The sequence below is a fragment of the Pterocles gutturalis genome, unplaced genomic scaffold (genome assembly GCF_000699245.1).
Source record: "Pterocles gutturalis isolate BGI_N339 unplaced genomic scaffold, ASM69924v1 scaffold25237, whole genome shotgun sequence".
In the NCBI taxonomy this organism is placed as follows: domain Eukaryota; kingdom Metazoa; phylum Chordata; class Aves; order Pterocliformes; family Pteroclidae; genus Pterocles; species Pterocles gutturalis.
The window spans coordinates 177-13,853 of record NW_010108580.1 but is presented as its reverse complement, the minus strand read 5'-3'; the positions used below and the strand labels follow the sequence as shown (position 1 = coordinate 13,853).

Sequence of the window (13,677 nt, the reverse complement as noted above, 5' to 3'; positions counted from 1 at the left end):
CCCCAACCCCCCTGGCCCCCCCCCCCCAAAAAAAAAGATATCAGTGTGTCCAAAACAGCAGAAGAGGAGCAACTGAGTTGATAATTATGAACTTACTTCTGCAAACTACTACTTTAGCACATGGATCTGCTATGCCAGTCATTTTAAAGGTTTTTCTGGGTAGCAATTCAGTTTTGGCCCTACAATAATATAACCCACAGAACTGCAGCTCTCCCCTGCCAAAACAGAAATTACAAAAAGCCAGTTTGGGGAATTTTTTACATGATTACTGAGGTAGATTCAGCGGGGTGAATTTGGAGGAACTCAATTGTTACTTTGCAATTATAATGTAAAGCAAAATTTGTTTCTATTTTTAAAATGAAAACAAAAATTAAGCTACCTTCTCTTCACTAAGAAATTTCTTTCTCCAGGATTCACGTGTCTCCATATTTCTCTTCCCTAACGTTCACTTCATGACATCCAAACTGTCCACAGCAATTAATTCTGATGTCACAGGGGATTACGATTTTGACTGAGTAAAATAGTTCAAAAGGGAGGGGGGTCTAATTAATAAGATTTTTTTCAATAAAAAACCTACACACAAAAAATACAGCAACGTCAATGTAAGGGTTTTCACATCTGTCAAGATGGGATCCAGCTGCTCTTTAAGGAGAACATGAATGAACATCCCTCTCAGAAAAAAATAAATATATGAAGTTTAGTGTGAATCTGCTGAAATAAAATCAAGTTATAACAAGAGAAAACTGCACCAATAAATTAGTCCAGCTAACAAGGGAAAATCTGACAATTTTTTAGAAACCTAAATTATAAACTTGCATGTAAATTTGTAGGAATAGAATTGGCGAATGTAGAATTACACTTCTGAAATTATAACCTCCACTGAAATCCCATTAATTACTCAAATTTTCACTCGTACAATCTCAGCAGAATTTGACCCTCAAATTATAACCAGGGAGGAAAACCTGGATACATTCAGCAGCTATGACAAGTGATGTCCTCCCTGAGATACATTTTGATAACTTGGACAAAGTCCATTAACTTCACTGGAGTCAAACCACAGAGTAAAACATCGCTTCAACGACCTTCCCCAAATTAGAGCAAGGCATTAGGTCCAATTACAACTACACTTCAGGGTCTTTTTCAAATAATTCCTATTTCTTCCATTTACTTCAATCAGTTCCTGGCACGGTTTGCATGACAGCACGACGACACTGATGTCAAGCGGATTATTCTTACTGCGTAACAGGCAAAACAAACCGATTAAAGACCCTCAAGGTCTAGACCACAGAGTCATTTAAAATATTATCTCTCTTCTCTAATGGTAGAAGTTAAACTTCATCTATGCATCTATAAATACACAAAAATAACTCCACACACTGAAGTATGTAACCAATGTAAGAGAAGCGATGGTTGTTTACACAATATTCAGCAATGATGCCAGGGGAAGACACTCCTGCTGTTGGCTTCCCCACACACCGTCCCCTTTGTGCTAGCGGAGCTTCTCCTACAGCTACACTTGAACTGATGAAGCTCTACAAACTAAACCAAAATCAAATGAAACGCAGAGAACACTGCAACTCTCTCTTAGCAATTCCTGTCTCATTGACTCATTTAGGTTTTTCAATAGTGGACTGTCCTCTGGTTCCTGGGATTAGAAGCTGCTGTCAGAAAAAGAAAACCAAGTCAGTTGTGCACCACAGCATGGAAACTACAGGTGGGGCAATAATCCATAGGCCACTGTCACCAGTGATCTGGTGAAATGGGAAACCACAGCTCGTGCTCCTACTCTTCCAAGTGTCCTATGCATGTGTCACGTAACTGTGAAAAAGATATCTAACATTTTTCATCCCCAGCACTGAACTGCTAAACTCAAAATAAAGCGAAGTGTGACGATCTGTACAAATGCAAATGTCCCAAATGCCAAGACAAACATCTCTAAAACCTAATTCAAGTCTTTCATTTCTTAGCTGCGGGCCGTTTACTGCCACTCCTTTTTTTCCACCCAAACAAAAGACGAAAGGGATGACTCAAAGCAACTTGAATTTCAAGCTAAAGCCACAAAGCACTGAATGCCCCATCTTAAATATTAAACAGGTGTGCAGGGGATATTCATTCAAGCCTCATCATGGCTAAGTTAATTGTTAAAAAAACTGCAAAAAGACTAAGTTTAGTCAAAAGACACATGGATAAGTTAAACAATGCTATAAATACTGACGAACATCATATGGTAAATACAACCCAAGAGGAGTTACAGCACTGACAACTCTCTACCCCTTTTTCCCTATAAATCAATAATTTATCTTTTTTCTTTGTAGTCAAACTTTATATTAAAAATATGCAATAATTTAAAAAATAAAATTATATAAGAATAAAAATACACTTTCCTTCGGAATTTAGTAACATTACAAACACAATCTTTGCTCTAGAATCAACACAGCTAAAGAAGGATCAATGAATCCATCACAAAAAAGATTTTGACATAAATATGTTTATAGAAATTAAGTATTTCAAGAAAGGAACTCCAAATTTGCTATGCAGTGAGTGCCCAGGCCTTTGCACAGCAGTTCTGCATAGTTCTCCATATCCTCTCGACAGTTTAACAGAGCACCTTCCATGACTGCACCACTTATATCACTATCTACTGCTGAATATGGTCCAAAGACTATTTGGCTTCACCAGTTTTGCAAAAAACTACACTGTTGTGGCAAAAAAAGGCAAAAAGCTGAACAAAACTAAATTTTTGGACATACTAGTGCAAGGACTCATCGTATGGCATGTTTCTTATTAGTGAATGAATGGGAACAAAGAAATATCAATAAGGGACCCAATGCTGCAGCCTGTCCTCTTGAATCCGATTTACTTCTAACAGCAGCTCTGCACCACTCTGAATACATTTATTTCAAATTAATATTTCCAAATCATACCAGTATAGGTGAGACACTCCACACTTACCGAATAAACTGAAACTGCTAGTGGGGAGTTAGGAATGGCGAATTCTTTTTATTTCCCCTTGAATGACACTCCATTATCTTTCAACTCAGATAAGTTTTTCAACTGTGGAATGATAGTACTTCAGAAAAGGATGCTTGGCACATGATTTCATAAGAAATTCTTAATAACAGAAGTGTAAATCTGAAATCCACCACATCAATGAAGGTTACTGAAATCAGACCACATTGTAGCCTTAATATTGTCTATTTTCTGCCTTTCTAGCCCACTACTCTGTATAAAAGCTATAAAACTGATTTTACTACTATAAAATATATAAACCTGAACAAACATGAGGATTTTTCTTTTTTTTTTTTAAATATATTTGTAAAAAAATATAGGACCTAGAGAAATTTAATACTTACAAAGGGTTTTTTAATTCTTTAAAGTAGTTCACTGCTTCTCATTGGTACTCCTACAATCTCTGTCTTAGAAAGCAGCAGGATCCCTGCGCAAAGTGTTTTTTAAAATACTCAGCAGAATTCATTTTGTTAGCTAGATCCTGAAAAACAGCACCTACAAGCATTATGTATGCCATCCAAGATATGCAGCACTCCAGCATTACAGAAGAACAGAAAGAAAATAACTGTCGTGATCCCATTTGTGCCATCTGAGCTGCACAGACAGCTCCTCAGATCCGTGCAGCTCCCCCACCGAAATTGCCAAGGGTTGTGTGCAGAGGTCAGCTTTCGGACTGCAGCACAGCCACACAAACAGCCTCCCGCAGAAGTTCACATTTAAGCAAGGAGTTACTTTGGCCTCTTCAAGTTCAATAAACGCACTTGACTGCAGTAGCTTTCTTCTCCTGTGTTAAGTGGCACAAAAAAGCTCAATTTTGCTGAAAAGCAGCAGGAAAGTTTTTACTAAATGGTCAAAGATTACTAAGAGCAGCATGACAGAAATATTCCAGACTCTCCTCACTGACAGAATTGGGAAGCCTCACCATCATTATCTTCTGTTTAATGGTAATAAAGGCAACAACCTCTTATAAAAGGAGAAAATCTAAAGAGTGAAATAAAACAGGTGGTATTATTGCTGATTTTAACAGTACCACTGGCACACAACACTAATGCAGATATGTATTAAAAATTCTGCAGCCCCCTCCCCAGAACAGTGTCCAACTTCAGTGCTGGGCTGATCCTACTCAGGCATGAAGAATCAGAGCCTGTAACACAGATAATGTAGGAAGTGGAGAGGGCAGGGGACTTCATAAAAATGCAGGATATGACAGTGAAAAGATACAAAATGGTTTTTCTTCCAACCCTAACACATGTTGCCCAATTAAGGATGCAAATAAATCGCCTTCTGCAATGCGAGTCAGAAAATACATACATAAAAGCCTTCTAAATGCATTTCAGTTTAAACTTGCATAATTCTCCTAGTGGAGGAATCATCTTCAACTTATGTAATCCTTAGAAAGAGACACTATTACATACAATTGTGTGCCACTAAGAAACAAGGAAGACACATCTCTAGAAAAGAGGTGCACCCACACACAATTAATTATCTGGGCGTGGAGGGAACAGAGGGGAAAAGCTGCTAACAAGGAAGCAAAGACCAGAATCCGCTGTTTCCACAGAGCCTGATCTCTAACCAAGCTCAAGGGGCTGCTCCCCTTTCACCAGCCAGAACTGTCTGTTATACTTAACCCAGACTTCCTAACACTCGATATCCTGTCTGCTATTTCAATGCCCTTACTCAATGTTTCAGACAGACGTTACACAAACCGGCTGGTGGAAAGGGTTGAGAAACCAAGAAGCAATCCAAGTCAACAACCTTATTCTATAAAATAGCATTGACTGAATAGAGGATGAAGAAAACAGCACAGGGGTACGCGTCTTCTGAATATATTACTGACATCTTCCCTAGGAAAAGATAAGCACTAGGCTGTATCTTATTTGTTAATGTTGTTCCTGTTTTCTAATCCTTAAAGCCTAAGCAATTCTTGTGCTTCCAGTGCAACTGATTCACATACTGAAACAGAAACAGCTTCAATTTAAAGAAACACAAATGGAACACCAAACAGAAGTCAGATTTTCGACAAAGCATGTGCAAAGGTAACTGCACATAAATCAATAAACAACAAAGCCAGAGACCAAGTTATTGATTAGCTCCTTTGCTGTTTATCTCCAGCATACAGAGTGATGCTGCAATTTTTACATATACACAGAATCTCTGTCCTCAGGTACACCTTCCCTGACTTTTTAAATACGACTGTTAAAACAAGTAAAGAGTACTTAACATGAGTAAGGGCGGCAGGACCTGTCTTACTTAACGGAACGTATCACTATGCAGCTTATCAGGTTTTTTTAATATGCATTCACTGCTTGGAGAAGCCCAATTTTATGTGATAGCAACCAAACCATAGATGGAGTCAATGATAAGAGCTCCACACGTGGGAATTCCCATTGGCTTCCAGAAGAGCTCTGTCCATGAAACACTGACAGGATCAGAGCTTGAGTTTGTATCAGTGTTTTTGTTACCTCATCCAATCAAAGTCAAAGCAAAACAACCAGCTCAGTGCAGAGCAAAACGAATATACTGCAGTTGCCGAGCTACAGGTTCTGCTCTCAGCGTTAGCACAGCCCTGTAAACGCCAGGTAAGGCCACAAACTTCGTGCAGCTACTTTGCCTCAACACCAGTGTATTCTGGTTCAGAATCTGTCCCTCCATTCTACAACTGGAAGTACTGCCAGTCAACATACAGGAAGAGTCTGATACATCCACAAGTCTCCTGTGGTTTGCGGGTGAACTGGTTCCAATTACAATGCCGGGTGATTGCTTGTGTGAGAACTGTAGATCTAGCCCCAAAGCACCAAACCTTCAAATCAACCTCGGATGTTCCAGAAGATTTGGGAACAGGTGATTTTCGTAACAATGAGTCGAAATCTCTGCACTGACAATGAAATGTAAAAGACACGTAAGACTACACAAGGTGTAAATGAGGAAGGCAAGGCACACCTTTTCAGAGCAAACTTGCTTCTCTGTAATTATTTTCCAAGAACACATACTGACTGTATTAGAGAATGAGTGGAACAGCATTAAAAAAGTGGTTCAGATTTATTGATGTATACTACCCAGATTCAGAAAGCATATGCAAACAAATTAGATATTCTCTAATAAAGCATATCATTAACACACATACTATCATTGACAAATTTAAAACAAAAACATACTATAGTGCTTCATCTTAAAGTAATGCTTCCTGTACTTGAAGATCAATTTGAATTAAGTGCCCTATGGCCACTCAGCTAAAATAGATTAGCCTAGTAATTGACAGTGTTATATCAATAGATTCTCTACAATTCAGTCTACGTTACTTTTGTCTGAACTCTAATTCCTTCCCAAGAACCCCCTGTTGGATTTAGCGTAATTGTTCCATGACAGTTCCCTCTAAATAAGAGTTACAGCATCAAGTTCAAAGTTCACCTTTCTAAAGAAAAAAAACAACAAAGTGAGAATTAAAAAACTTTTTGGGTCTAAGTACTGGGCACATTGAGACACAATTCTTTGCGTGATGGCAAAGCAGTTTGGCCAGCTAAGCCAGCAATGTGAGTTCCAATCATCAGTTATCACCAGTAACAGCCAGCCAGCCCACTCCTTACTGCCGTCAGTACCATCCAATCCCCTTAACTTTAGCAAAATAACCTTGCAAACAGACAAAAAGAACATGAGTTTTCAATAAGAATGGACAGTGCATCTCTTCAAATACCCAAATCTTACTTGGGCTCAATCACCCACTGGTAGCCCCAAAGCTCCCCCCGCTCCAGCAATGTTGGGAATCAAGGAAGGTGCAGATAAGGTACAAGTGGCTGCCAGAATTTTAACCACTGCGTTGTCTAGACACGCTCTGAGCAGCCTCCTACAGACGCCTCCAGATGCTTTTACAACACTGATCGAAACGCCCCTCTCAGCAGGTAAAAACACACCCTCATTGGTCAGTCAGCTCACGCTAGTGATAACCACGTTCATATCCTGGCAAAGAAACCAGGTGTTAGGCTCCTAACACATCCAAAAAATGAACTCTGTTTACATGCATCTTCAAAGCGTGCTACCGTTTGGGCAGAACATACGCCCAAGCCCAAAACCACAGAAATGGAGAGGCAAGTGAGACAGCCCAGACAATGAAGGGAGAGGCAGATGTTTAAATATTTTAGGCAATGATTTTCAAAAGAAGAGATTGCATGTAATTCCCTCCCTAATTCAAGAGGGCTTAATTCATGAACTTACTAACTATTCTGGGGCAACAGAGAGCCACAGTTGACTCAACATCATTAGATCATTATTTGCAGCATACTCTTTACCTAAGACACATGCACATACCTGCTTCTTTGTTCTCGAACTACAACATCTGTAAAACTGTTTGCAAGCTTGGGACAAAAATGCTGATGTCTGCTTGAACACCGACATCTCCTCAGGTACACAGCATCTTGTTTAAGCATGGTATCATTTTTGAAGTTCAACTTTTAAGCTGACTACTGCCTCAAGACTTCAACATTTTTGGTTTAGAGACTTCAAAATTTTTACTGGAGAACCTCTAATATAGTTCTTGAACATCAGGTAAGAGAACAAATGACTTCATTGCTCCATGGAAAAACAACTGAACCCTCAGTTCTTAGGCAAAATTTTCCAAGAGTATTTATCAAGTCAGTTTGTACCAAAAAGAAAAAACCCATCCAGTGGTCTGAACACCACTGCCTGTGAACAAAATCAGAACCTCTCTGGTATACCTGCCATAGCATAGATAATATTAACAAATAAAGAAAATTACTATTGCCAGGAGGCAGGACTTCAGGAAAGACACACATTCAAGCTCTACTACTGCAGCATTTCAGGTGGCCATAAAGCAAGCGCAGCACCTAAAGTCCACAGCTACCCTACAACTCAGTCAGTACTGCACTATTCCGCTTTCAGCAATTTCTGCTCTTTGATTTGACTGCACACTTGACCTGGCTAAACCTCACTCCAGCTGAGAAAGCTGCATGTTGTGGCAGCACCGGGTTGGTAGGCATTGTGAAATAAAGTGGGAGGCCTTCTGTGCTCATTTGTGTGTCAGTACCCAGAATGCTGCTTCTAGCTTCCAGCTACTTCATAGAAGTGCTGCTGGGACTTGAACCGTGGGAACACGGCAGTGCTAGCGTGTGTGGGTGTGTTCACACGTGTGCAAGGAAAGCTCTCATTCTCTTAGTGTCTGATCATACATGGACGGATGGATGTCTGGCACGCAGGTAGGGAATAGGAAAGCACTGTCAAACGTTGCTTGGTTCAATATTTAAAAAAGAAAAAAAAAAAGGGTTCAAAAGAGACAGAGTCAAAGCCCACCCTCCTTTACTGGAAATAGCAGCCAACAAAGCCTTCAGGTCTGCTTTTTGAAGTAATTTAAACATAGCAGAGGCATACTGGTGTTAAGGAAGCAGAAAGCTGTCTGTCACACAGCAGTGGAGAGAGAGTGTAAGAGACACACCAAGGCCGTATCTGTACCAGCAAGTGAACACTCAACATGCACCAGCTGCTGAGCTCAAGAAAAAGGCTTTGGCACTGATGATGGATTTCTAAGAGCCTGTTTTGCAACCCTATCAGGTCATCCACATTTGGAATTTCTAGAAATACCCCAGAACGTAATGGTCGTGCTCCATGTCAGTAGTGGTGGATGAAGTGAGAGACAGGTAGGGAAACAGGACATTCACCCAAGTAACAGCTGTGTTGGTGCATGAAGACTCCAAAAGATCAGAGAGAAAACAAAGCAGAAAAAAAACCTGCATGAGCATGTGAGAAGATGGAAAATCCAGAGAAGGATACAAACAAAGGAAAACGGAGATGTCATCATATGGTTCAAGAAAAGAAAGAGCTTTGGAAAGTGGCAGGAAGGTGGAGTAGCTTATGTGAGGTCAATCACTTCTCCAAGGATGAGCAGGGAGGATATGGGGGCTCCAACTGTCACAACTCCCTCCAGTTTTCGGTTAGGACCCTTTGCTGACTTCATACAGATCTAGACTAAAGCTTCTTCTGAAGTGGCAAGACCAGGCAACATGCATCGTGTTCAACGAACCAGGCTGAGGGACACTATATTGCATGTATATATCCCCCTATCAATATAGATGGATAGGTATGCACAATGGATACTTGATGCATATAGAAATACACGTCAGGAATGAAGTACGTAGGTGAAGCTATGCCTTGTAGCAATGCTTTAAAACCACATGAAGGAAAAAAAGGAAAAGGAGAAAAAAAAAAAGAGACAGAAAAAAAAGGCAGTTTTGTTAGTACGCTGAATCTGCAACAGGGGCTTGTGCCAACCCAGCTCCTCCATTTAAGTCAGATCCTTAAAAGGCAGAGCTGTGCTAGCAGAAGTCTACATACCGCATCGCGTAAACCTCACGAAGACACACAAAAAGCTCAAAAACTCACTGCTTCTTAAACCGCCATAAAAACAGTCACATGCATCCCATGCTACCAACATACTAACAGAGCCCCAGGGAAAACACAACGTACAAAGCAACGTGTACACATACACACACACATAAACAAATAAATCGGGAAACTGACAAAAAGCCCACTCTTGAAAGTAGAAGACCTAATATCTGACACACCAGATCACAGCACACAACACACAACCACCTCTGTATGGAAGAGAACAAAGCAATACAGAGATCTACATCAAAAAGGAAGACCACCACAAAGACACATATGCTTCACCCTTTCATCCACAGAGACAGACAGACAGACACAGAACCCAACAGGCACACAAAACCCACACAGACTGACAGGAATTAACACAGACACAGGACCATCCTTTCATTTCCTTACTAGGCATCTAAACTTCACTCCAATATTACTTGCTCCTGGCCGCAGTCTACCAGTCTTAGAGCCTGATTAAATCTCTCCATAATCATCTGCACACACTGCTACAACACAAATGACCTTAGCAGATGATATCCGTTGGCTAAGCCCAATGGAAAAAGACTTCAGAAAAAGGAAGGATAAGCACACAAAAACTCTGCCAGCACTGTCAGGGTCTCCTCAAGACGGCACCACATTAATAGCACAGCCCTGAAGACAGCTCAAAAGCCTTGAAACTTAAGCCCAGTTCTGCACAGAATGTATGAGAAAGCGTACTTTTTTCTCAACCCCATCATCTGAGCACACACTTACCAGTCTGTTCCCCATCAAACTCCTTGTCACCTCCCAAATGAACCTATGCAGGAGACTTACCATTTCATGATAACAGAATTTTGGCAAAATTTTCTGATAAATGGATGGCCACAGTTTCCTTACATCATTTTTGGCATCCACGATTAGGTATGTTGAATTCACTCTGCAAGAAGTGCTGTATGCAGATTTTGGAGGGTGGGGGAAGAGTGCTTGCCATGTTCTGAACTAGGACCTATTAAAAGGTCACCAAAAAAAGTCAGGAAAGCCAAGACCTAGTGGTCTTGTCTTGTTCTCCACCTGCAACTTCACCTGGGGTGCTGGATAAATCATACAATTGAATAGAATGCCATAAAAGGCTTGTAAGAAAAGGAGAGCACACCTCCACTAACATTCATTTCCATTAAACTCTGGCAACGAGCAAGCTGGGGACACAGTACCTTTCTGGAGCAATATGGAGACTTCTTAATTTTGCTTCCAAAACAAAAGCATGCCCTAGAAAATTCATTTCCCAACATGAAAAATGCCTCCACTTTCAGAGCCGTATTCTCCTCTCAGACATTCACATACATCTATCCCACTCTTCCATCTTAGCACATGACTGACAGAGAATAGACAAGCCATTAAAAACACATCCACCTCCAACCACGGAGATAATGTGGCTCATTACAGCCCAGCTTTGTCACAGCGGTTCTGACACTCAAGCGGGAGGAAAAGGAGGGGTGAGGACTGCGATTGAACCGGGGGCTAAGCACAAAACCAGGAGAGAAACTGGAACTTGAGTGAGACTCCATTCCTTAATCAAAACACGTGGAGGCCTATCAAATCGGTTAACTAGGCCTCTTAGGCCAGCTGGAGGAATCACTGCATTGTTTGAGCAAGATATTTTAAAAACCCCGGATTTTGTTTGGGTTTTTTTGTTGCGTTTTTTTATACAGAAAAGCTCTACTTAAGTCTGAGTGTGTGTCTGCCCCTTTAAACAGGTATTTGGTGTAAGTTAACTAATTTTACTGAACATTCTCGGTGGGTTTTAAATATTGCTTCTCTTTTGATGCTTGTGTCATTGCCCTTCCCCTCCAGACACACAAAACCAAAGAAAAGTTCAGAAATCTGAAAAATGAGGCAGAATCCAACCAACGAACCTGCAGTATAAAACTAAGCAGCCAAGAGTTTGCTTTAACCTTCTATCGGGAGGTGGGGGGGGAAGGAACAGAAAGCAAATTGCTCATCCCACCGCCCATTGCACCATCACCAGCTAGCCAGACATCCTGGTGTCTGTAAGCAAGTCCTCGAGGCCTTGTGGCACTGCTGCCCATTGATCCCGACTGGTGCCAGATGCCAAGGCAGCCTCCCACCCACACACCAGGGATTCTGGGATCTAAAGGCAGCTCAGACTGAAAGAAAAACAAAAGACACGCAAAAAAAAATGTGCTTTAGCTGTCTGGCTCGGCACGGCATACCTTAAGAAGCTGCTGCAGCTGGCCCTAGACAGATTCATTTACTGGATGTATACATAATCCAATATACAAAAGCCTGTCTGGTGGGGAGATTCAGGCTCCACAGGGTTAGTCTAAAAGCAGGGACTTTTCCATTACACGTTCCACGCACTTAATCTGAACACCAGTAACCTGCATTACTGTCAGGATTTTTTCTTCGCAGCCACATTTTATTCCAATACGAGCACTAGGCATTTTAGCCCCCACCTCCATCCCTAGCAGCATGCAGCTGAGCAGAAAAATATACACGTTTGCATCTGGAATAATCAGTACCTGTTATTTTTCTCTGGCTTCTTGCTTGTCTTGACCCCTAGCTGAAGCTCCAAAAACCCAAAATCACATACTTCCTGCTAAAGTCTGGGGTAGTGTGATGGGTTTCAAAGATCAGGTTCCACGTACAGCAAGATATACAAACATACACATATAATTCAAACAAACTCCAACTACTGTGTTCAGAACACAACCGGAGAAAAGAAGGTGCCCTCTCACTGCTCGTCTACATTAACACACACGTGGTGAGAATTAAGAACACGATTAGACTGCTAAATGACTCAAAAGAAAAGCAGCTGGTAACAAATTGGGTATATCAACGGATGTTACTGAAATTAGAGAAAACTCTTTTTTTTCCCCTCCTCCCACTCCCTTGAAAATTAAAGGCATCACTTACCCTGGGGGCTTTCCTCTTGTATTTGTTGTTATAGTCAAATTTTTCTTTCATTTCATCTAAGAGCTGGCCCAGTCTAGCTTTCTCCTCTTTCCCAGTATAATCCTGGCTGAGGAGGATATAGGATCTCCAGTTTGCAGAGTCAAAGCCCCAGTGGCAAGTCCTGTTTTCCAGAGATTTGTGAGAGTGGACCACAAATTTGTGAGGTGGGTACATGAGCCTGCAGTCCAAGCACTGGATGCAGGCTGCGCTGGGGTTACTGTAAAGCTCTGGCACCAAGAGTCCCTTACACTTCCCAAAGCACTCATGATACACCTTGAAGCTCTTCTCTGTAAGCTCCAGCTCAATCGTGCTAGAGAATTCCTTCTTGCAGTGGGGAGGATAGGTGCCACCATAAAGCAAGGCGTTACAAAGCCTCTCAGCATCAGTTTTAGTGATGAGCCCGCAGGAAGGAGCAGAGAAGGGCAGGATGCCCATGACTTTGAGGATTTCCAGCTGGTCAGCAGTGCATCTGGAGCAGTAAATATGCAGCTCATCACACACCGAATTAATCTGCTGCAGGGAAAAGTCCCTGAGCACCGAGTTCAGGATCTGGGGCAAGCAAAGCCGCTTTTCTCCACCCACCACGAAGCAAGAGATGGTTTCCCCTTCCAGGATGGTCTCGCACCTCTCCGTGGATCTGTCCGAGGGCATGAAGAAGGGACCTGGCATTACCGGAGGAGGCTGGATAGGGGGTAGATGCAGTACAGGTTCTGCTGGGTCTTTGCCATTGTCTTTCTTGTACATCTCCTGTGCCCATCGTGCTGAGAAAGCAGCAGGGCCACCCAGGGAGCTCATAGAGCTCAGATGAAACTGTTCCAAGGTCTTCTGCAGTCCTGGATGAGGCTGGAAGCTGCTTCTACTTACAGTCTCCATTTTTTAGTTTCTATTCCCAAAAAAAAACAACAAAAATCCCCAGTTATCTTCCACTCGGGTACAAATCCACTTAAGGGATTTTTTTTTTTTAAGAAAAAAATTATGAACAAAATAAAACAACCCACCCTTGTTTCTTTCTCCTTCCCACTCAGGTTTAACAATCCACTAACGAACAGGAAATAAATCCTTTTGTATGCGTGTCTCTCTCTCTTCTTTCTTTTCTCCTGGTTCGTTACAATTTCAAAACCTCCAAGTCTCCAAGCTGCCCCGATGGAGCACAGAGTCACGGCAAAAAGAGGTCTTCACCCGAGCACTCACCCCCTCAGCCAACCCCCCAGGCAAACCAATCCCGCCTCCCACACCTCCACCACACACACTCACTCACACACACACACACGCCACCCACAGAAATACAAAAAGTCTGTGCCACGCTCCGAGCAACCCGGGGCTCAAATATGTTCTGGC

The 13,677-nt window shown here is 41.8% G+C and overlaps 1 protein-coding gene across 1 annotated transcript in view; it reads right to left on the bottom strand.

The window, feature by feature from the left end:
* LOC104461201 (ski oncogene) overlaps positions 1-13,427 on the bottom strand; it is a gene marked incomplete at its 3' end in the record, with an annotated part of 26,513 nt that extends 13,086 nt beyond the window's left edge. Inside the window, exon 1 of the mRNA XM_010072691.1 lies at positions 12,301-13,427. Coding sequence (XP_010070993.1) covers positions 12,301-13,212 — 912 coding nt within the window. The remainder of the gene's footprint in view (positions 1-12,300) is intronic.
* Between the last annotated feature and the right edge of the window lie 250 nt (positions 13,428-13,677).